Source organism: Patagioenas fasciata, chromosome 1, assembly GCF_037038585.1.
Source record: "Patagioenas fasciata isolate bPatFas1 chromosome 1, bPatFas1.hap1, whole genome shotgun sequence".
Classification (NCBI taxonomy): Eukaryota; Metazoa; Chordata; class Aves; order Columbiformes; family Columbidae; genus Patagioenas; species Patagioenas fasciata.
Genome location: NC_092520.1, coordinates 43,426,710 through 43,450,736, shown reverse-complemented (window position 1 = coordinate 43,450,736; position 24,027 = coordinate 43,426,710). Strand labels below are relative to the sequence as shown.

The window sequence follows — 24,027 nt, the reverse complement described above, 5'->3', positions numbered from 1 at the left end:
TGAATTTTTTCTAAAGGAAAAAATACTGTTAGCACAATATGTAATGTTTTAGCTGTGCATGCATGTACAGGAAAGTTCTTCGTAATTTTTTTGACAAATGTGTGCACTCAATGTCTCTAGACAGCAACCTAATGAGCAAAGCATTCAGCATCAACAGGTTAGCTAATCTTGTGATTGAATATGAGAGTGGTGCACTACTTCAGGATAAATGACCAGGATTAATTTGCCAAGAATTCATTCAGTTTTGTTTTACAGAAAATGTGAATGTGAAATATAGTCATAGCTTTTTTTTAATTTCTTTTAAATAAAAACCCTCTAATCTTATCTGGGGTGAAGAGCTAAAATAAAATGTAATATTGTGAAGAAACCAGAGACTTTTATGCCTTTTCTCATTGTGCTTTTTTACCTACTGCTGCTCACCTTGGGTTTCCACATCATAGCAAAATCACAGTTCAGGGTAAACAGGTGGGACATATATTCTTTTGGATTTTTCAGTATGTCCTCACATTGCATTACATGATTTCCACAGATCTCTGGGAATCCTTTCATGTGCCATCAAGGCATTTCCTACTACCCCCATAGATTTAATCTCTATTAGGACTACATTAGAAAAACACTTTCTACACAAGTATCCTCTTACAACAGTGGGGTCTATTACGATAACCTATGAACAATAGTGGCAGTTTCTGTAATCAATGCCATTTAAAATGGTTTCCATATTTAGCAATTATTGCAATGAGAGTGGGCCACCCCAGGCCCACAAATGAGTTAGATACTGTGATGCTGATACTTTCTGAACTCAGTTACATGTATTGGACTAAAAGTTACTTGTTGATGGGATTTGAAGAAAGAGAAAACTCTTTACTATAGTCACTGCTTGGAGTATCATTTGTGACTCTACTAAAAACTGCAAAAGCACTACCTGAAACCCATGATGTGTTTAGCGCATGAGTCAGAAGGACACTTGTCACTGGATAAATTCCTCTTTGCTCTCCTTCGGTCCAGATAGATTTTACATCCCTCTCAGTACAGAGTTGTGAATTCAAAGTGGATCCTTCACCATGCTCTTGTTACAGGTGTGCTAGCAATGTAGCAGATGTAACTTTCTAGAAAAGATCATCTGGCCTACAGTCTGTTCCCTGCTGCCTGTACTAAGGTGCTTTTGAAACAGAAAACAGCAGCAATCTAGCCAAGGGCTAGATGAGTGGTCTTGGTAAACGCTGTTCTTTTTTTCCCCAGGGTCATGCATGATGAAAATGCGGATGTGTCCTTTCACAGAAAGGGTATATGTCTGCTTGTGAAATGCAAGTGTACATCTTTGTTAGGTCATGGGACTGGGGTGCACGCACGGCCAGTCACGTGTGGTGTTGGAGGTTGCCTGTGTTTTAGGGGTACGATAGTCATGTGAACACATAGGCAAGGAGCCTCTGGCTGCACCATTGTGCACAGACGTGATGGTAGATACCTGTGCTGTGATCCACATGTGTGTACTCAGTTGTGTGAGGTGCAGAATCCAAAGGATCTGCATAATACACACTATAATAATGGGTGCCTCCAGAAGAAGTTGTAGAGTCTGCCCTGATTTGGAATAGAACGGGATTAGGCTACTATATGGGCACTAGGAGCTTTAACCTTGACTTCTGTCAGGGCAAAGAGTACCCTAAAATTTGCCATGGGGACGGGGCTTTTGGGTATGTGAGCAAAAATGTCTAAACATTTTGATATTTGAAAACAAAATGTGCTGAAAGTCTTGCAGGTGCTGAGGAGCTTAGGTGATGGAATTTGGGGCCTAACTCTACTTCCATCTCAGAAGCCTGACTCTTCCTTTAAAACTGGCCACTAAGCACAAGTGAGTCTGTGTCTTCTGTCCATACTAAATGGATAGCCCCTAATCACTAATTTGTAATTTAAGGCAAATGTTAGACAAGCCTATTTGCCATCGCTGTCACCAGGGGCTGCTAGTTAGGTTTATTTCCTTCTGTATATCATGTATATGTTTTTCTTGCTTCCCCATAAATACTTATTGAAACACAAATACAACATTTAATTATTTGTATATTTAAAGAGGATGTAATAACAATATACAGTACCCAGAAAAAACAATGTTTATTTCTTGTTGGGGACTGCTGAAATGCAAATAGTAAACTGTAACAAAATACAATTAAGCAAATACACACATAAAATAAAGAAATGAGATCAGGGACATATTTTCTTATTCAGACGTATATCTGCACATCTAAAAAGAAGGGAAAATAAATTTCCCCAAAGAGCTTAGATTAAGTGATATATCTGTTCCTTCCCAATGTAGATTTGTTGATTTCTTCCAGATTAAATACTGGCAGCCTGTGTGCAGCTGCAGGGAGGTTGGAGGGTGATGGAAGGTGGGTCACAGCAAAATGCTGTGTGGATGCTAGTGAGAAGGCTAAAGATGTTTCTGTATCCCTCTCATAAGTTCACCTTTTTGAATCATGGCCCAGTTATGCCAAAGTATGTTACAGCCACAGCCTTTCATGATACTGCAGTATTCTTTGATAATAGTAATGTTATTTCAAGCTTTTAGAATCTGAATTTTTAGTGTCCCTGAGCTGAGTTTCCGTTAGTATGTAAGGGATGAATTAGTTGCACCCTGATAGCAATATTTCTCTGTCAAAACTATATTGTATTGATGCAGTCTTGTTGCTAAGTATTTTTAAAGAGATATGTAAAATAAGTTGCAAGTATCCCATTGATATTAATAAAAGAAATACATGATTACAAACTAAATTCCCCTAAGATAACAAAGCAAACTACTGGCTTTATTGCTGTGCGTCTCCTGCACTGTTACCATCTATGATTAAATGCACAAGAGGAAAATATTGCAAACACTGGATAAAAATCACAGTTTTACTTCTTGTTGTTTTATTTATCTTCTGCGGAAATTCAGAGAAAGATTACATTTTTCACAGAAAATGTTAATGGAAGAATGTGATTTATACTCGTGCAATATGCCTTTACCTGTGATATTACAAAAATGTCTTTCTGGGGTCATCTGTAGAGATAGTCAAACTGTCTTATCCTACCTTGCTTATCTTACTAAGTCAGTAGTCAGTTACAAGTAGCAAATATTCAAAAATCTGTATGTGAAGCGAAGTTAACTAAAAATGTATATATATGTATATATATTTGCAAGCCTTTCACTAGACAGTTTTAGTAATGAGAGCATGCAATTTATATGTAATTTCCTGACTAAAAGAGAAGCAATGTTATTTGAAAGTGTTTTCACCAAGAATAGCTGATATTGCAAAAGGAAGCCCCTGAGCTACAATTCTCTGGCAGCTGAGAGGTTTTACTAGGAAAGGTTCATTGTGTGCATACCTTGTTCTTCTAGTTTTCCCTTTTCACTTGCTGCAGGTGATCATTGGAAACAGGACATGATCCTCTACATAGACCACTGGTCTAGCTCATCAAGGCATTTTGATGCCACATATAACTGTAGCTAACTAAATTGTGTTAGGTGGAACACACTGTAGATGGATAGAAAAAGCTTCTGTATACCTTCCCCTCCACTGCTTTCAGTTTAGGAAACACATTATTTGCACTTTTAAAAAAGGTTAATACTAGCTTTAAGACTGAGTTGAGGTTTGATATATGTTTAATTTCTGTAGGATCAGTAGCCTGCCCTAACATGATAGTGTTTTCAGATATATCGGAGAATAGGAAGAAACATCAGCCATATATCAACTTAACTTTTTCGAGGGGAGAATTCATCAGTGGAAAATATTAAAACAAGTGCCCTAAAGTAAATAAACTAAATCAGAATGATCTGTAAATATCCAGCAGAAAAATGTCCATTTTTTATATGATGTTGAAATTAAAAAAAAATTATTGACAGTGACACAGAGGGGAAGAATAGCATGCCATGTTTAAATCCTGGCTCCAGATAGAGCCATACTGTATTAAAAACAACTCTGGAACCTGAGCATGTTCACTACAATTATCGTTATCCAGCCTCCATAACATCTGACCTTCCCTAAAGGGAAATATTTTCTTTTTGTTAATGTCCTGTGTTGCACTGCATTTCCCATTGTCATTGGCAGCATATTGATTTAATATCAGGTTAGAGGATTAGCCATAGCAAATACAAGCTGGACATACTGTATTTTGTATAATCTTTCACAGCTGATCCACTGGGAGAATTAATAGAATTTCATGCAACTCTGAAATTGCTATTCCTGTTCCAAGGGGCACTGATGATTTTTAGATGCTGTACTTTTTAGTTGTTTTTCTCACCCCTTCTGCATTGAATACAGGGAGATATTGAATGTTTCCAGTATTTTAACATTAGAGCTGTCATTGGCAACAACAGCACTTTTGCATATGCATCAGTTTGGCTCTAGCGCAGCTTTTTTTTCACATTGGACGCCTACTGATGTGCACTGATTTAACTTCTAAAAATGAAACTTAATTTTGTGTAGCTCATAAGTAGTCCCTAGTGGGTCTTGGCTCCAAAAAGCTAATATTTTTCAAACATAATCAGCAGCAATAGGTAATGTATTACCCTTAGCTACGTTAGCAGCAAGTATAAAAAAAGGAAGGCTGGGGGAGGAAGTGTGGTGTAGAAATTCAATAGAAAATGTAATATGCTTTTAGCAGCTTCGTACTTTGCAGCAATTCTTAATATAAAATTACACACAACAGTGTTACACTCTAGCATTATTCTCCATATTTATTCATAATGATTGTTTCATATTTAAAGAACACCAAAATATTGTGTTTTGTCAGCCAAGGACAATAATAGTTTAATAGTAATTTATTTTAAACTGCTACTGATAATACAACCAATCAACACATTAAGTGGTGCCAACATTGGCGCCTTGCTAAATAATCTCTAGGCTTTGCACTGAGAGTACATCTTTCAAAGATAAGTCAACAAGAGCAATCAGAGCAGAAAATTAGAATTTGGTATCTTAGAATTAAAATACAGCTAAACTAAAGTTTTAATTGGGGTGATCTAAAAGGGCACTTGATGTAATGATCTCTTTCATTTGTTACTAATTGTTTGTTCCTGATGAAGAAGAAACATGTACATGAATGTAGTTGAATTGAGTAAAGATGGCAGTTGCTTCAACAGCTCGATTTATTGTTAAACAAGATGGATTGTAAGAATTTGGGAGGAGAGTGTTTGCAGCTTTAAACTTGTTTGACACTTTCCATCAACAAATACTTCTCATGTAATTTCACTTGATCTGTTTTATTAGCGATTTGGATGAATCCCATGAAGTAGAGATTAAAATACTCTAGAGTTGAAGGTTAGGCCCGAAACAGGTATTGATAAAAAACTCCTACTTCAATTCCTTACTATTTCAAATACATCCCATATAGAAACACAGTTTATGATGGCTGTAAATGTAGGAGAATATGGTGGAGGAAGGGAACAGAATTCAGGTGAACATAATCTTCTTAAAAAATAGATTGGAAAGGCTTTACAGGTACTTTGAATTGTATTTTACTTTGCATATGTCTGCAGAGCTTTTTATTTAGCTTCATGTGGTTGTCTTTAGTAGTAGTCATTCAGATTTAACATTCAACACAAAATACCTTTGCGTTTTAGCTATTTTAGAATAGCATTTGTTATTTTTAAAGAAAACTTCTAAAACTTTGAACAGATTTGTGAGTACACTTGTTGTGTTACCATTGTTAGATACTTTCAAATGTGGTTCTATACTTAAGTAGTGTATATAATTTTGGTGACCATCTGGGCCTTGCAGTCAGAAGGTGTTGAGTTACTTCAGCTTTTGTGGACTTTAATAGACCAAGGTGTAATAGAGCTGTAAAGTATTAAGCTCCGAAGGAGACAACACTTGAGGCAAGAATTTAGTTAAGAATTAGGAAGGGGAGTCCTGAAAATAACAGGCTCTGAAAACAGACTTAGAAGAGGAATTTGAAGGACACAAATTTCAAAGGAGGCACTGACATTGGGAAGACTAGCGAGATAAATGTACAGACTAACACTCATGAAAAATACTTTTCCCGTTTCTCAGGTATCATCATGCTGGCTTCTTTTCCCATTCCTTTTTGGAGATATTTCAAACAATTTTAGTGAAAACATGTGCAACCCAGAGTGCAGTTCAGGAAGTGTGCCTGAGGGGTGAGGAAGCTTACCTGGGAGTTGGCGGGCATGGTTTCATGTCTGTAATGTGGTTGTTCTGAAACCATGTTGAGTGTGAACTTTTTCTCTGTTGGCTGAATGCTTCCCTAGCAGAGCTATTGGGGAGTACTCTTCAGTCTCTCTCGCTGGCATTGTTTTGCTTTGTATCAGTAATTAAATCTCTGTTGGGTCAAATTATCTCTACAGTTAAGTTGTCAGGAGACTTGCCTAGGATACAGAAGAGTTAGGTTTGTATCCATGGAGGTTCGCATATGCATATCCGTGCTTAATTATCCACTCTATTATGATAGCGTCAGGAGGAGAGATTCAGGTGTAGACCTAAAAGCCGGATGGCCAGGCTTCTGGAAAATGGAAAAGGAAATCTTTCCTCTTTCCATGTTAATTTATTTCAATTCTGTTTCTCCTCCTCTTTTTCATACCATATCTCAGTGTCCTAACTATCTAGTTATGTGCTGTGTTATGATCTTCCAGTTTCCTTGCAGAAAAGAAGGAATTGTGAAGTTGAAATTCTCAAGAGAGGCTTAGAATAGGCTGAATCATTACTTCCTGATACAATAACAACAAAAAAGGCAGAGTTTATTTCAGCTATTCCAGGTCAAAGCATTGAGAGGTGATTGTGTTTTTCTATCTGCTGTGACATAACAATTTTACAAGGTCAGGGAATGGACTTTTTAAAATAGAGTTATCTTCCTGCTTTGTGACTGTCCTCTGCTTAGCATCCTAATAACCCTGTCTTCTTTGGAAGCTCTATGAAATATGAAAATATTTGAAAATAATAATAATAATTAACAACAATAAGGAGTGAAATGACAAGACTTTAAAAGAGCCCTTTCCCCTTTGATAGTTTCCTTTAGCTTGAGTTTTGCTAGAGATGGAATTTACCATTCTGTGGCTGATGTGATTGTGAGATTGCCAATTCCTTTTCAGCAGGGCAGCTTTTTGTTTTGATCACAGGCGAGTACCGGATGGAGGCCTGTCTCTTTTATTTCTTACAAAGAATAAACCTATCGGTATTACTTTTTCACATCAGTTATATGCACTGGCAAAGGTGAGTTTGCATTTCCTGGGAAAACTTGACTCCTGGCTTTTTACAGATTTTTGCCCACTTGTTAAAATTAATTCCAGTAAAACATTGCTGTGGATAATTGAGAGGATTTGACCCATTAGCAGAATTGTTTCATTTGTAAAATCTCACTTGACTGATCGAGGAAAAATAACAAGTTATTTATTATGCTGTTCTAATATTTTTCAAACATTATTCAACTTTATCTTTGAACAGGGTTTACTAAAGGTTGCTATAGACAATGCCAGAGCTCAAGAGAAGCAGGTCCAACTGGAAAAAACAGAGCTGAAGATGGAGCTCTTCAGGGAACGAGAACTGAGGGAAACACTTGAAAAACAGTTGGCCGTGGAGCAGAAGAACAGAGGTATGATAACTAAGCAGACATAAACACCTTGTAATTTATTTCCTTAGGAAACCTAATTTTTTATCAAACACCTGTGTTTGATCAAAACTTTTTCCCTTTACCTGATGTCATGTCCAGGCCGACTGCAATACAGGAAGTTTTACAACCTGCCTGATTCTGCATAGGATCTTTGTAAGATTTAAAACAAGGACCTTCCTTTTTCTCACAGTTTTTCTTGAATATTACTTATTACATCAGTAATACACAACACGATTATAAATATCATAGATGTTGTTATGGACTTTGGCAGGTTGTGATCATTATGAAAGACTATAGCTACTTAATACAATTTATAGCAAATTTAAGAATATACAAGGTTTTAGGAACTCTTGTAGTTGTTCTTGTGTACTAGGGTCACATATATTGCATATTTAGGCAAACTGTATTTGATAAATATAAAGAAAATAGTAATATATAAGCCTTTCATAATGTGTAGTGTATCACACATGTTTGCACAAAGAACAGTTAAGATTCTTCCTGATAAGGCAGTAGCATTAGCAGCATTTCAAACATTAACATCAACCCATTGTAAAGCATACACATGTAAAAGATTTTTAAATCATTTCATTGATAGTAAAGGTAAGGCAGTTTACAGTGATTTACATTAACTATTTGCATTTTGAGCATGTTCCCATCTTTCTTTATAGGTCCATTTTTCAGTATACATGTGTCTTGCCCTTTAATAGTGTCTAATTACTTTGCAAGGGACAGTTAACCTCTGGGGCTCACTTGCTGTTTAACACAGACCATGACAAGTCAGATATGTATTTTTGCAGGACTAGAGTTATAACTCTCTTCTTGTCCGGTTTAATTTTCTGAGAACCAGCTAAATAGGAATCCCAAGATTCGCAACCAATATCATTATACCTTTAACTAACATGCTAGCAGTAAGTACACAATCTAATCCTGTTATGTGCCTTGACCCATTAAAGAGTAGGACTGTCACATCATTAATTTCATTTTTTTAACTTTGAGAATACATTTTTAAAGACAAGTACTATTAACAATTATCTCAGGTGTGCAATGAATCATCCCTTTGCCCACAACGGGCCTAGTTTGCTCAGTACAATTGCACTGCTTACCCTTTTAAAGTAGTTTTGTAAAAGAGCTCAGATACTCTTCACATTCTTCTATCTCTGTCTCACAAATGCTCATATATATATATATATATTCCTTTTCAGAATTAGGTGATCACATGCACAACAGAAAAGGTTGAGGGGACCCATCTGACCTTACTTGAGTTTTGCTATCTAAAAGTTTAGCACCTTATTTAGGTTAATATAAGTTCCCTTTCTGGTCAATAAAGAAAGAGATTCGTATATTCTTCTCTCAGACAGGTAGGTGGGGTCAATTACATTGTGGAGACTTTTTTCTCTTCCCTTTAGCTGTGGAAGGAATATAGTTGACTAGGCTGGACTAGACCCACATGTTTTGAACAGTTAACATTAAGCAAAATGAATTTCACTCCAAGTTTTATGTCAGGAAGGAGCATGCAATTGTCCCTTATTTTGTTCAGGATGCTGAAATAATTGACAATGTTATTTTCAGCATGATGCATTACCAGCTTTTTTATATGTGTCCCTCTAATGATGGTATTGCAGACTCAGACCAAAGAGGAATGGATTTGAACACTTAATGGTGGTATGCAGCAAAGCAAATATAATGAGGATGACTGTCTCTGCTAGTGGATACTTCTGCACAAAAGAAAGAAAAGTAATGGATTATTCTTTAAAATGAACAGATCCAAGTAGGAGAGAAAAAAAAAATAAGGGCAGATTGTAATGATTGTGAGAATTTATTCTTCAATTAAAGGTAGAAAAATCCATAGGTTTTACCTACTATTAATTTTCCAGATAGCAAGTGTCATGTCTTAAAGATTCACATGTCTTAATGGCAGCGTGAGCAAGATGGGAGAAGTGTACCATATCCCTGTTAAGAGATACCATCTGAAAAAACTGAAATACACTTAAAAGCTACAGCATGAATAGCTGTCACTGTTTCCCATACAGGTCAAAACCCATTAGGTGGATGGGATCTTCAGCATTAGGCAACATCTATCTTTTGCTCATCATGTTAACACAAGTCAAATATCTTTTTCTTTAGTGGCTGCATCTGAATATTTGTGCCATTTTTTGGAACATTAAATTCACTGCTGCTGCTGTATGTTCCACAGAGCTGCTTATTTACTCTACTGTTTCCTTCCTTCTTTGTAAATATTCCAATTAGTGATTCCTAAGGCTGTAGGATGTGTCTCATCAACTGGTGAAAGTAGGATAATATCTCTTCTGTGAGCAGCTACACAGTAAGGGTTTGCTAATTCTGGCTCTGACTGCTGTAGTCACATCTACAATGTGTCAGCCATGATGACATTTTAATTCAGAAAGCAACATATGTTTCCTTCTCATTTATTGCAATCACTTGCAAAGTACTTACAATGAAAACATAAAAACCATGCAATGATTCAAAATGTATTTAGTTTAGCCTTTGTGTAGATGCTAGATGTTCTTTGATAGTACAAGCTAATTAGCCTGTAAAGTAGTTGGTTCTGTACAAAATGAGAAAGAACCAAAATTCCAAAGTCTTGGATGTAAATTATGTAGCTATTCTGACTACAAGATATGTGCTTATATTCATTTTGTGCATGTACAGTTCTGTATCGCAACACAAAATATCAAAGTTCCTCCAAGAAGTGGTTATTCTTACCATACATGCTAAATAGTAATAACAATGATAGTTTCCTTTAAAAGTTCTGTTATTTGCAATTCTGCCTTTTCTGAAAGTTACCACCACCACAGACTACTGGAAATGGGGACTATAAACTCGTGGAAGTATATTTTTATGTTTTCCAGCATTCATCCCTAGGCGCGTACCAGAGGAGTGAGATACAGTGCTAGATAGATCTTGGCTGTCAAACCTAGTATCACCTAGTATCTGGTTTTGGTAAGGATAATTGTTTTAGTGTGTGTAAAGGATTCTTTACTTGGTAGTTTAGTAGATAATTTTTTACTTAGTGTCAAAATAACAGACTCTCCAGGAAAGGGTTGTCCAGGAAGATAAGCTTCTTGCATGCACATCCCGAATACCCTAAATGTGCTATGTAAGAATAGTCGGGGAGTGGTGTGGGAGATAACAATATGCTCTATGAGTTTAATGATTTCTTAGAGTCTCACTTTGGCTTTCATTAAGTAGAAAAATTGGTTCACATTATACTTTTTCATCAGGAATATGACCTGTAATATGTTCCTGAAGTTAGTGATCATGCAAGTCTTACTTTTGTGGTTCTAAGTCAGTGGTAACCTGGAAAATAGTGATGAAGTTTCATCCTGATCTTACAATCCTTTTACTTGTAGAATTTGAACGGAAAAGGTACAAGGAAAACATTTTTCTACAGTGGAGCCTTCTAATGCTTTATTTTAAAATAGTCCTTCCTTTCCTAATATTTTTCCTCACATTAGACAAAGCAAAGTAATCTTTTCTTGGCTGAGGGATCCAGCACCATAAAGGATTCGCTACAAAAAAAAAAAAAAAAAAAAGAAAAGGAAAAGACAAAGGGGAATGAGGCTAAGAAATAAATATGAGGAAGAGACCAGGACCAAGTGATGGGATAGCTTGCAGGAAGCAGTAACTTGGAGGGGAGTTATAGAATCAAAGATTGTCCTGAGTTGGAAGGGACCCATAAGGATCATCGAGTCCAACTCCTGTCCCTGCATGTGACAACCCCACAGTTCATACCATGTGTCTGAGGGCTTGTCCAGTCTCTTCTTGAACACTGTCAGGCTTGGGGCTGTGACACCTCCCTGGGGAGCCTGTTCCAGTGCTCCAGAACCTTCTGGGTGAAGAACCTTTTCCTAATGTGCAACCTAAACCTCCCCAGCATATTTTCCTGCCATTCTTTTGGGTTCTGCCATTGGTCACCAGAGAAAAGAGATCAGCACCTGCCCTCCTCTTCCCCTTTTGAGGAAGCCATTGACCACAATGAGGTCTCCCCTCAGTCTCCTCCAGGCTGAACAAACCAAGTGACTTTGGAAAGCTCAGGGCCATTCCCTTGGGCATGAGGACCGCAGCAGGGTGGGGGCTGAGACCCTCCTGCAGCCCAGGCACCCCAGAAGCTGGCTTTCCCTCTTGTGGGAGAGAAGCTTCAGGCAGGCAGGCAAGAACTTCATCACTGTGTGTGCACTAACCGTGTGCTACTTAAATCCAGAAAAAAACACGTAACCTCCAGAGACAGAGGCACATCTACATCAGATGATGCAAAATGTATATTTCATTGTTGGTTCCAAGGTCTTCTGATTTGGACACTCACTGATTCTCATCTGTTTGTTAAAAAAAATTACATGCTATAGCTGAATATCAGATACAATTTTCAATACCATGGTGTAGAACAGTAGCTCTTAAAATATGGCAGTGTGATTCCAGCAAATTTCCACCGGTTTAAATTGGTATTGTATAATGAATCAGTTTTCATGAACTGTTGCAGTTGTAGCTTTTCTCAGGACTCTTAATAGGTAATCATGTAGCCAAGTTTCGGATCTGAATTTGAGTACATATTTTTTTCTTTTTCCTAGCAATAATTCAGAAAAGGCTAAAGAAGGAAAAGAAGGCAAAGAGGAAATTGCAGGAAGCACTTGAATTTGAGACTAAACGACGGGAGCAAGCAGAACAGACACTGAAACAGGCAGCTTCAACAGATAGTCTCAGGGTCCTAAATGGTAAGAAACCAGTTTTTAGCCTCCGTGTCATTAACTTCAGTTTAAGTGCCAAAAGAAGCTTGTTATATTGAAAATTTATAACATGATGGGAGGGAAAAAAAAATCTCTTTTCTTTCCTGCATTCTAATGGTGCCTCTCTCTTTATTGGTTGTTGTTGTTGTTTTTGTGGGGGTTTTTTGTTTGTTTTGCTTTGTTTGTTTGTTTCTTTGTTACTTTATATAGTATGTGCAAATAAACTCACTGGAGAGAATGCTCAAACTAGGACTATTTTATACTATTAACTTGAGAAGTCAATTTTTTTTCTTCTTTTTCTCCTCCCCCCTTTTATGCTTGGAAAATCTATTGCTCATTAATCTTCCTAGTCTAACAAAAAATTGTCCTGGCCTCCAGTCATTGTTCAACATTAAAAAAACTGACAAAGGTTGATTGTATTGTAATTCAGCATTGGGGTAACAGGTTGTAAAAAGGGCTATAAGAATCAAATGAAATATGTGTCAGTCTTACCTTTCTATGTTTCTAGACTCTCTGACCCCAGAGATAGAAGCTGACCGCAGCGGGGGCAGAACAGATGCTGAAAGGACAATACAAGGTAGGAATTTGCAAAAGGCTATAAATCTAGATCTTGCTATATGAGTTTTTCCTCAGCTTTAGACTGCTATTCAAGCATGTAGCCTACCATCTGGGCCACATCAAAACAAGTTCAAACAAGGTCAAGTTCATCTTGCTTGTTTAGAAGAGAGACTACATTCTGTGCTGATAGATTTTCTTTAAATTAATAGGTCATTTCTGTTTATACAGAGCAATTAAAGTAGAATAATTAATTTGAAACAATATTGGGTTGAATCTCAGACATGCTGAATGCAGTTTTTGTGAATATGTGTAGTTAGATTTGAGATAACAATGTTTTTAAAGGTATATTTGAAACATTTTGAGCCTTTTAACTATACAAATGGCTAAACCTAATGGGTAGCATTCAAGGCATGATGAGAATTTCATAGCTAATATTCAGTGGCAGTTACTGAAAGGTATGTTTCAATAAGCTACTTCGAGCATTAACGATAAATAATCTGTTTATTCCCTTCTTGGATTTTTCATTTACCATATCCCGTTATTTACATTTTAATAAAACAAATCTGCTGAGTAAATTTATATATGAAATACTAAAGAGAGCCATATTACTTCCCCTGTGAATCTAAATATATATATATGTATATACATATATATTGCAAACACCAAGACATTAGTAAATAGCAAATTTTTAAGGTGGTATTTATGTTATAATGTCTTCTCCAGTCAATGGGCTAAATCTACCTACATGAATATTAAACAGTAAAAATAGCATTTGTTTTCAATTGTAAATGAAGGTGCATTTTTCAGAGGCAAGCCTAAAATGATTAGCTCCAGTAATCACTCTCAATTGCCTTTATTTTGCATTTTGAAGTCAATCATCTTAACGGTATCATTTGACATCTTCTATGTGTTATTTAATCACTTCTTCTAACTCCTGAAGAGTTGTTACTGGTGTTCCACAAGGATGCTGTAACAACAGAATTAAAAGTTAACAAGCTTTTAATGTATTGAGCATATAAACAAGTACGAAAGAGGCAATAAGTTCTTATACAGGACAGACACATGTATATAAACAAAAACATTCAGATTTAAAGCAAGTTATGTCTGCAAAGTCAATAACTCAGAAGCTGGAGTATGCCAGATTAAACGTTGCCTGGGAAATGGATACATGTTACGAGGTTTGTTTTTCCCGAATCCTACTTTGCTTCCCATAAAATGTATGCCTTATTCAAAGCACCATGTGATGTAATTAATTCAGTAAGAATCCAGTCATTATGTCATTTTGTTATAATCCAGTCATTTTGGGATTTTTTTGGTGCAAAGATAGGCTTCTAATTTCTTGGCAGACCCTTTGCACTATTCTGTTACACTAGTCACTGCAGTATCTGAGCTCTCTGCAAATATTAATTACTTTGTCTTCAGAACATTCCTGCAAGGATATGAAGTTTGGAGTATTCCCATTCGAAAGCTGGGAACTAGAGTCACAGAAAGATTAAGGTGACAAATTGCTTAACTTTCAATTAGCAAGGACCTGTTTTTTTCAGGATACTTTGCATTTTTGGCAAGTGCATTCAATGCATTTAAAGTCATTGTGCCTGTTGAATTCAGTTTTGTTTATGGGCTGAGATACCAAGCTGGACATTTATAAAATGAGCAACACATAATTACTGAGTATTTTAGAAGTATGTATGCAAAAGGATTTATCCCAAACTACATAGCAAGAGCACTTCAACTTTTTAACCACGATTATCCATTCATTTCCATCTGTGCTCTGCCTCCTTATGCTCATTTCATATATTTGCATTTCTGCGACAAATGAAATCGAAGAAGCAACACTATCAGTAATGATGACCTTTCCTTGTTTCATCTGTCCAAGGTGGTACAAGGAGAAAAAAAACACCAACAAAACGCACAGACGATTGTTTAATTAAAGACTGGACCATAATATATTCTGATCATGATACTGGATCACATTGCAAAGGCAACCTTAATTCTGACATTTCCTGTCTCTACTTTGCAGTCTTAACATATAATTAAGATAAGGGTTTTTTTTTTAAGGAAAAGGGAAAAGGGAAAAAGAAGCAAGAAAGAGTTGCAATTTCTTATCATTTAATATATTCAGCTTAATCATCACAGAACAGTTCAGAACTTTTAGATCTACCACCATATGTAACCGTACAACACAAATGTAACTGTAGGAGCTTATTGTTGTTGTGGATCAGCTCTTACAGGCTGACGGGTTTCAGAAATAGTTCAAGAAATAGATAATGGCAGACAAGTAATGCTGAATGTCAGGACTGTTTGTGTTCACTTCCAATATTGGAAAGAGGATTCCCTTTCACCATAAACTCCCTTTTCTCTGTGTCCCCCTTAGCACATATCCTTCCATCTCTGTGTTCCAGGTCTTCCTGGTTTCTTCTTCCTCACTCCAATTCCACCTTTTGTCAATGGCTAACCTCACTCTTTCCTTGCTGTACATCACATTGCTTTTATTTTTCCCTAACTCCACATTCCCCCGACCTTCCCTTTGGAACTCAGTTTGATGCCACCCTGATTAATTCCTTAATTACAAGCTCTTTTCTTGGTGACCCCCAACCTCCTATTTCTGTCTGACCCTTCCTGTTGCCTCCTCCTCTGGTCCAGCCATTTCCAGAGCTGTACTGAGGGTCCCTATGACCCCTCTCCTGCTGGGTACCACATCTCCCTCTGTGTTCTCTGCTTCCCCTTGCCTCCTCATTGAGCTCCCTGCTGCTTTCAGTACACATTCTGTTTCTTCTATGGCTGTCTGGATATCAGGGAGGGAAGCACTGAGAGGAAAGCAAAGACAATTTCTCTGTCCTTATCTCAGTATTTAGCATGGCAATCGTTTGCAGGTATGAGGAGGGAGAGTTGGAGGGAAAAAACTGCTACATTCCTGCAGCAGGGGGATAAAACATGCTCAGTACAGATGGGATCCTCAGAGAATTTAGCTGCAAAACTCCACACAAGCTTTCCAATGGGTGAAAGTGCGATTTTTCCAACGCTTTTTTTTTGAAATTTCATTCAGGCAACAAAGACCATGTTTTTTTCCAGTTTTGCAAGATTTCAGTTATGTCCTCATATTGTATCTGTGAAATATATTTTGTGTACTCTAGTGTGCAGTATAGAAGAAATATGATACAGAATATACAATATATTCCATAATAAAGAATATAATGCTATCTCTTTCGTGTTTCAGGTTCTGGGAAAAAATACTTACTAGGGAAATACTTATGCGTTTCTTATTCCTCTCAAAAATATAGCTGTATCTTGGTATCAAAGCATGTCTGGGGTAATAGTCTCTTTATCGATAATCATTAATTTTTTTCAACTTACTCTATTAGCATGCTGTGCACTTCTAGAACTAAGTAAACACAAGTAGGAAACCTGCGGCATTCTGTGGGCAAGTCAAATAACTGAAATACTAAGTGTAATTTCAGCATTTAAGAAAATACTACACAAGGAAATAATAATTAATAGTAAAGATATTATCTATTATAGATAAAAGGATACTTGTCAACTTGAATTATATTTAATGCTGATATTTTTAACTGTACTTTTGTGAATAAGGAATAGGACTCACTTGAGTGTAAAGATAATTGCATTTGTCAATAAGTGGGCCATGTTCTGTTCTATTTCTTATCATGTAGCACTCATTCAGATTCACTTTTAGTTCATGTAATCTTTTGTAAAATTGGAGAGATAATAAAAAGAAATTTGAATATGAGACTATAAAAAGAATCAGCAGTGGATATTTTAGGGTTGGATTTTTTTAATACTGGGTAGATAACAGTTTGCTGGAATATCTATAAAATACTAACAAATAATCTTAAAAAATAACCAAATGTGGGTCTCAAACTACTTACGTATTTTTTAACAGATAGAAACAGATACTAAGTTATTAGGAACTGGTGTAGACACTGGTTTTAAATGTTTTCTTTATTGCTTCTGTTTAAAAAAATAATAAAGCAGATTATCCTCTTCTCCATACATATTGTAGGTTCACTAGATGCCTATGCCTAGCTCCCAATCCGGTTTCCCAAGACCCCCTCATCCCACACAAAAAGGTACCATACAAAGATAATGTTTGACTTTTATATACTGTTTTGTTACCAGACCTCTTACTAAGGACTAGAACAATGACATTTACTGCCGCTCTTACTTTCTTATTATCATTGACCTTTTCTTCCCCATCTGGTTACTTACCATGTATTTGTCTGCCTACATTATTTTTTATTTTCCTCTTTAAATCCCACATTCCTGATTTTCTGTCTCGCAGTAGTTTCCCTCCTAAGTCTTGCACATTCATCTTCGTTCCATTTAATCACCACTCCCTTTACGCATTTTCTAAACTCATCTAAAAAATTTCTGTTTCTGCACTGTCTTCCACATTCACCATTCTTTTCATATGGTGTCCTTGTCATGTCTTCTGCTTGCCAAATCACTCCCAGATTGTTTTGTGCTTTTCTCCCAAAGCTATCCTGGTAAGAACAGGAAGCTTAACCCAGTTTTCTCTCAGACTGTTTTTTTGTTTGTCTTCTCCCTTTCTTTCCTATTTTCTAGCAATTACCTCAGCCTGTATCTTTTCTACTTTCTTCCAATTCATCTCGAACTTCTACATGCCATCATCCCAGCTTCTTCTGAAAGCAGCTCCATCATTTTCTGCTAGCAGTCTTTTCACCCTGTTCAGTTCCCATGGATTCTCAGGCCTATAATTTTTTTTTTCCCCAAAGTCTGGGTGTATTCCAAGAAACGCTTTGCACTTTGCCTGTTTTCAAAGCTTTCCTGTCCTACTCATTTTTTTCAGTCAATTTTTCCTTAACTATTCATTCTACTCTAGCATGAATTTTGTTCCTTTTTGTCTGTCAATCAAAATTTCATACCTCAGTTCCTTATTCTGCTGCAAATATTTTCTTTGCCTTCTAGCACATTATCAGCCTTTCTCCAAATGAGTCTGTTATCTTACTCTCCCTGTCCCTTAGCAAAATTAACTTATGATTTCTCAACTCTTTCTCGCTGACTGATTTTTCTTGCCTTTTTCTAGTTCATCACCTTTTCTGTAGGCTCATATTAACAGCACAGTTAAGTGCAGTGCTAAGTGGCTTCAGCTTATGCTTTCCTGATGTAAGAAAAAGGAGCCACTCAGCTACCATGCCCATAAAAGCTTCCAGGGCCATTTATCTTTTTCCCTCCCAAAAAGGACAAGGCAGGAAATGGGGATGTTGGACAGACCCAGGAATAAAGCAAGCAAGCAAGTGCAACTCAACACACTGACTACTTAGTCCTGTCTGAAGTTACTTGTAAGGCCTTTGAACGCTACTGAGGAAAAGTGAGAAAGAAATTATGATTTGACTTTGCCCATACCAAGAACCTAATGTGTGCATTTTGCTGCCTAGGTACTAGGGGAAAGTTGCCCTGCAGCTGCCCTCCACATTAATAAAAATTGCTTGGATACGACTTCAGTCATTTGCCTGAAAACCTAACCTAAATTGTTTTCTGCGTTGGTTTGCAACTTTGTTAATCTATTCTTCAACAAGAAAAATCAGTGTAATAATCTAAGCAAATGATAGTCCTTGATTCTTTTTTGCTGTATCTGTGTTTGAAAGATAGCTATCTGAAGGACTTCCACATTGAAAAGAACTTTTGGTGGTTCTGTGAAGCTCGTGCATACAGTTTCATTTCTGATTTATAAATCTTGGACAAAAGCATGTGAAATTGTGTGATGATATTTCTTATGAGATCAAAAACTTTATTGGAAAAGGCCATTATCAAGGCTGTAAAGTCAAGCATTCCAAAATGAGGAAATGGTAGAATTAAGGTTGTCTTCCACACCTTTGTTCAACCATCTTTGTGTATGCATCATGATATAATCTTTAATTATATGATTAGATACTGTATTTTTCACAGTACCCTGTCTCATTCAGTGCAGGGGACAAGGAGGTAGTTGAATAAGTGGATATCTATCCAATATTTTCTTTATCTTCAGTGCTCAGTGTGGATTCTCATGCTTTATATAATACCTGGTTTATATATAATACTTTCATCATTAGACATCATGCTTTACAGAAGAGGTATGAATGATTATCTCAATTTCTTTCATATGTTAAATCTTAATTTTGGCATTTCCTAACAGTTGAGTGTTTTGCTTCCTCATTTGAGTGATGTCCTTATGCTGTAGGTAACCATATCATGGGGTTTTCTTTTAGCAACTAAACTACAAACTCAGAAGTCTAGCTGTGAGATGACCTCTGACAACCATATGGACTTGAATTTTTAGATTCACAGTGATAAAGCTAACAAAGTAACCAATGAATGGTAATATCTTATGAGAAGTGTGGTCTAAGGAATGACCATTATGCCATAGGTGTTTTACAGATACTTGTTTAGATAAATAAAAACAACCTGGGGATACATTTCGTGCTCTTGGGCACTGAATCTCCCTGTAATTTTTCATGAAGCTTCTAAGTGTCTCCATCAATGTTTCTTCCTCATTTCTGGCCTTCGTATCAGTCTTGATATCCATTTCAAAATTTTAGAATCTCTTTCTTGTCTCTTTTTTGTCTTACTTTTCAATGCAAGTTTCTACTTCTATCCAGTCAGAATTCCAGCCTCTAGTTTTAACTATTTACACCCAATATCCATGTTAATCAAGATCCAGACATTCCCAGATACTGGCTCGTAACACTCTATCCATATGTCACATCTCCAGTTACTTGTCAAGATTTCTCCCTCTAAGTGACTTATCTTCTGACGCCTTTACCTGACTTTCTTGCCCTGTTTTCTGTCCCCCATCTTTCCACCTCAACCACCAAGTCCTGTTCTTGTCTAGTCAGTCCAAGTCACTTGGTCCTCCAACTTCAGTCTCAGTTGCTGTCAGCCAACCATTTCTTATTGCTAGCTCCCTTTCAGTGTCTTCCTGTGCCCTCGTTTCTGTGTTTCTGTGTGTTTAACTGGTCTCAGTCACTCCCTCCAGTCACATTCCCTATCTTTATTTCCAATTCCATTTCCATCAGACTTCTTGCCCTAAGTTCTCTAAATTTTAAGTTCTATATGAGTTTATGTTTGTAGACTTAGATGACTGTTGATTGCTAATAATAGATAGGACACATTTTCAGTGCAAGTCTACTCTCAAATTAACTAATGAATTTTTAAAAATAGTTTTCAATATCCTCAAATGACAGGACATCTGTTTTTTTTTTTTTTTTACTGGGGACATCAGTTCTCTTTACAGCACTTTGAATAAAATGCCTTTTCTTTAGTCTTTCCATCATTTATTTTGCCCATGATATTTACTGTTATGACCAACTTGAAGTCCATTTTGTTTATTATCTTTCCATAAACTTCCTTCAATAATTGCATCTTTCTTCTAGGGCTTCTATCTCCTATCTTTGCATTTCTGTCTGTTCCTCTCTGTGTCCCTCTTCCTCTTAATCAAAAATAATTCCATTTGCTCCCATCGCTCTTCAAAGACGAGGTTATCTATCTGTATAATGCTATGTAAACCAACGGTCATATATTCTCTACGGTACTGAGTAAACTGAAGAAAAGCACCTGATGCTTTATATATTCTACTGAGTTTTTTCTTGCCTTTTCTCCCATTAAAACATCTTAGAAATGTTGATAGCTATCAACCTGTACATTTTGCATTTTGATTCAATTGACACTTGCTCATCAGTTATTCCATTTTTATTGCCACTTAGTAAGTACTATGGATTTGTTGTTACTCATTTATATTGCATAGGACTTCTTGCAGAAAGGTGCTTGGGGTTAGTATAGAGCCAGGATCCTCAAATTAATTTATCAGGTCATTTTCAGAATGAAAATACATTTTCACTTTCCCATATAACATTCCTTCTTCTTTAGTGCCCCATTTCAACACTGTTCCACCTTCCCATGTATTATTGCTTTCCCATTTTCCTTCTGCTTCTGTGTCAACCCACCCCCCCCTTGACAAATATTACTTCTGAATATCTCAAATCTTTCTTATTAGGCCACTTCTTCCACCTGCGAGGCAATGTGTGCATTTATGATCTGGAGCTATGTGTCTGCTGGTTGACCAGGTGGTCGACTAGGAGATACAGGCATTCTGAGGGATCAGTGACAAGCTAGGAGATAAGAATTTTCTGCTGGACATCTTGTTGCTGCCTCTTGGCAGCTGGGCAAATCAAACAGTACATGATGCTTCTCAGCAGCTGATGGGCCAAACAAATGGTTTTTCAAGCTGCAAGAGACCCACGGCCCACCTGTTGTGTGGGCCTGTTGTAAAGGTTGAACATTTCAGCAGGGAAAAGAAGTCAGAAGCTGGAAACAAAGCTGTCAGAAGCCTGGAAGGCAAAGGGATTTTTTTTCTAGATATATTGAATAACTGCCCAAGGAAACATCTGCTACTTAGCTACGCTGTTTATGGAAACAAACAGCTGACTATTCTAGACCTACAGAAATATAAAAAGGTTCTGTGAAGCAGCAAGGACAAAACAGTGGACTGTGTTTTGTGGGAATGAACTTTTCCAGGATTTTTAGGCCGCTTAGCCTGTTTATTCCATTAGGCCAGGTTAAAAAAAAAAAAAAGCAACTAACAACCAACCAACCAAAAAAAAAAAAAACCAAACAAACAAAACCCAACCAACCAAAAAAGAAAAAACAAAAAACCCACACCCAACAACAAAAAAAAAAACCACACAACCTGCCCCCCCCCCTCCCCCAATTTGTCAAGAAAAGGTCTTTTTTTCAGCTTAGGAGTCAACAGTTAGGTCTGTTTACCTTTGTGAAATACCATGTCTTGTGAGACTGTGTCTTTCAGCAATCTGACAGATAAATGTTGTATTTTTCTTTTTGCCTGTCTGATTATCAGGTTTCTTCCTGAAGTTTTCTGTTTTTAACAGTTCTGAAGTTCAGTCAGACAACTAGTTTCATTCTCTACAGCTTTATGACCATGAGCCAGCACTGTGCCCTTGTGGCCAGGAAGGCCAATGGCATCCTGGGTTGTATTAGAAGGGGAGTGGTTAGTAGGTCCAGAGAGATTCTCCTTCCCCTCTACTCTGCCCTGGTGAGACCCCATCTGGAACATTGTGTCCAGTTCTGGGCCCCTCAGTTCAAGAAGCACAGGGAACTGCTGGAGAGAGTCCAGCGCAGGGCAACAAAGATGATTAAGGGAGTGGAGCATCTCCCGTATGAGGAAAGGCTGAGGAAGCTGGGTCTCTTTAACTTGGAGGAGACTGAGGGGTGACCTCATTAATGTTTACAAATATGTAAAGGGTGAGTGTCACGAGGATGGAGACAGGCTCTTCTCGGTGGCAACGAATGGCAGGACAAGGGGTAATGGGTTCAAACTGGAACACAAGAGGTTCCACTTAAATTTGAGAAGAAACTTCTTCTCAGTGAGGGTGACAGAGCCCTGGAACAGGCTGCCCTGGAGACCTTCAAAACCCGCCTGGACACGTTCCTGTGTAACCTCATCTGGGTGTTCCTGCTCCAGCAGGGGGCTTGGACTGGATGATCTTTTGAGGTCCCTTCCAATCCCTAACATTCTCTGATTCTGTGATTAACTGCAGACATGAGACAGGACTATCTCTGTAATGTGACTGCCCTCCTTAGGGTTATTGTAGCATCTCTAGGTAAGAGTAGTGATCTGAGCTGCCAGAAAAGTATGAAAAAGACAACAAAATGGAGCAAAGCTGTTGTAGTGACCCACTAGGGAGTGACGTCTGCTGTCTTGTTATTGATCCTTCTCTGCATGCCAGAGTTTATCAAACAAATTGATGCACTGGTGAAAACATATGCACATACTCTGTTCAATTTTACAAGTTGAAGGGGAGTGTATTTTCTGTATTACTCTTCGCTTCTGTCTTTCTTATGCTTAAAAAATTATTTTCAGACCCAGTGGTGGTATTTAAAGGGGGGAAACTGTTAGAAGTTCAGTGTCTAACCCTCAGTGACATTTAGTGGAGCTGCTTTGCTGACTCTCTTTGGTCAGTCCACCCAATTCTATTTTGTTTTTTGTTCAGTATTCCTAAAATATGTGCTGGTTAAGCATTGTTCCTATTTGCAGCAGCACATACTTATAAAGCTCCATTTTCCTTCTGATTAGCGCCTTAAACTTCAGCTGCTTTTTGACTGCAGAGTGTAACGCCTTGTATTAATGTCAGGGTCATGGACTTATTATTCATCTGTACAGTGCTATGCACTTCAATGAAATTATATATATAATAATAAATAACAACATTAATCTGTGTGCACCACCTTGAATTTCATTACTGTTGCAGAAGGTATATCTCTGAAAATAGACTCTCTAATTTTTATACTGTTTAGAAAGAGCTAAGCTCTCTCCCTGTACACTAATTTAAATATTTTATTTTGTTTCCCCTGAGAAGAATAAGCCCTATTAACTTTACCAGTTCACATGTTTTTAAATACATATGTTTTACTGATTTTTTGGCTTGGCAGACAATCCAGTATAGTTCAGATTTTAAACCTAGATTGTGCATCAGACATTTATGACATCTCTTGTGAGTTTGTCTGTCTTTTACTGTTGAAATCTGAATACTCGATGAGGAAACAAGCAATAAAGATTTATTTTGCTTCATGTTTCCTTGACCATGAATAAATACTGAAATTATCTTGCAGTGCATGGAAACCAAACAGTTATAAGTATATTCCTGATCCCCCTGCCTAGGAGTCCAACACTTTGGCAGGTTTTCTACCCAAGCTAATCAATTAAAGACAACATTGATTAACTTAAACAGAAGGTTGTATTGATTGCAGGCAGTAACCTATAAATAGACAATTGTTTCATAGTGCTCGTAGGTCACTGTTAGCTACAGCTTTAAACTTTAAGGTACATAATCCTGTTATCTATCACTCAAAAAGCAAAGGAAGGGCATAGAGTGAATAAACAGTTACAGATATGTTGCAAAGTATTCATATAGAGTCCTCTCATTCAACACTTTTACATAAACTTTTTCACATTTTCTTTGAAATTGCTATCTATTGCAATTTGCATCTCATTTTATAGCTGTATATATATGGAGCTGCTGGAAATCAAATATGTTCATGGCTTTTCTACTGAGATAAATGATTAATCAATCAGAGGCTTTCTTCCAACATAGTACTTTAGGAC

General features: G+C 37.1%; 1 protein-coding gene across 6 annotated transcripts in view; it reads left to right on the top strand.

Moving 5' to 3' along the window:
- The window catches only part of DACH1 (dachshund family transcription factor 1), a 366,620-nt gene that overhangs the window by 316,617 nt on the left and 25,976 nt on the right, over positions 1-24,027 (top strand). For 4 of the 6 annotated variants that reach the window (XM_065832261.2, XM_065832180.2, XM_065832102.2 and 1 more), the window contains 3 exons: positions 7,428-7,575; positions 12,180-12,323; positions 12,844-12,912. In XM_065832261.2, the coding sequence (XP_065688333.1) occupies positions 7,428-7,575; positions 12,180-12,323; positions 12,844-12,912 (361 nt within the window). Of the gene's footprint in view, positions 1-7,427; positions 7,576-12,179; positions 12,324-12,843; positions 12,913-16,911; positions 16,979-24,027 lie in introns of all 6 variants that reach the window. The other 2 variants (XM_065832347.2, XM_071806116.1) reach the window with 1 other exon arrangement.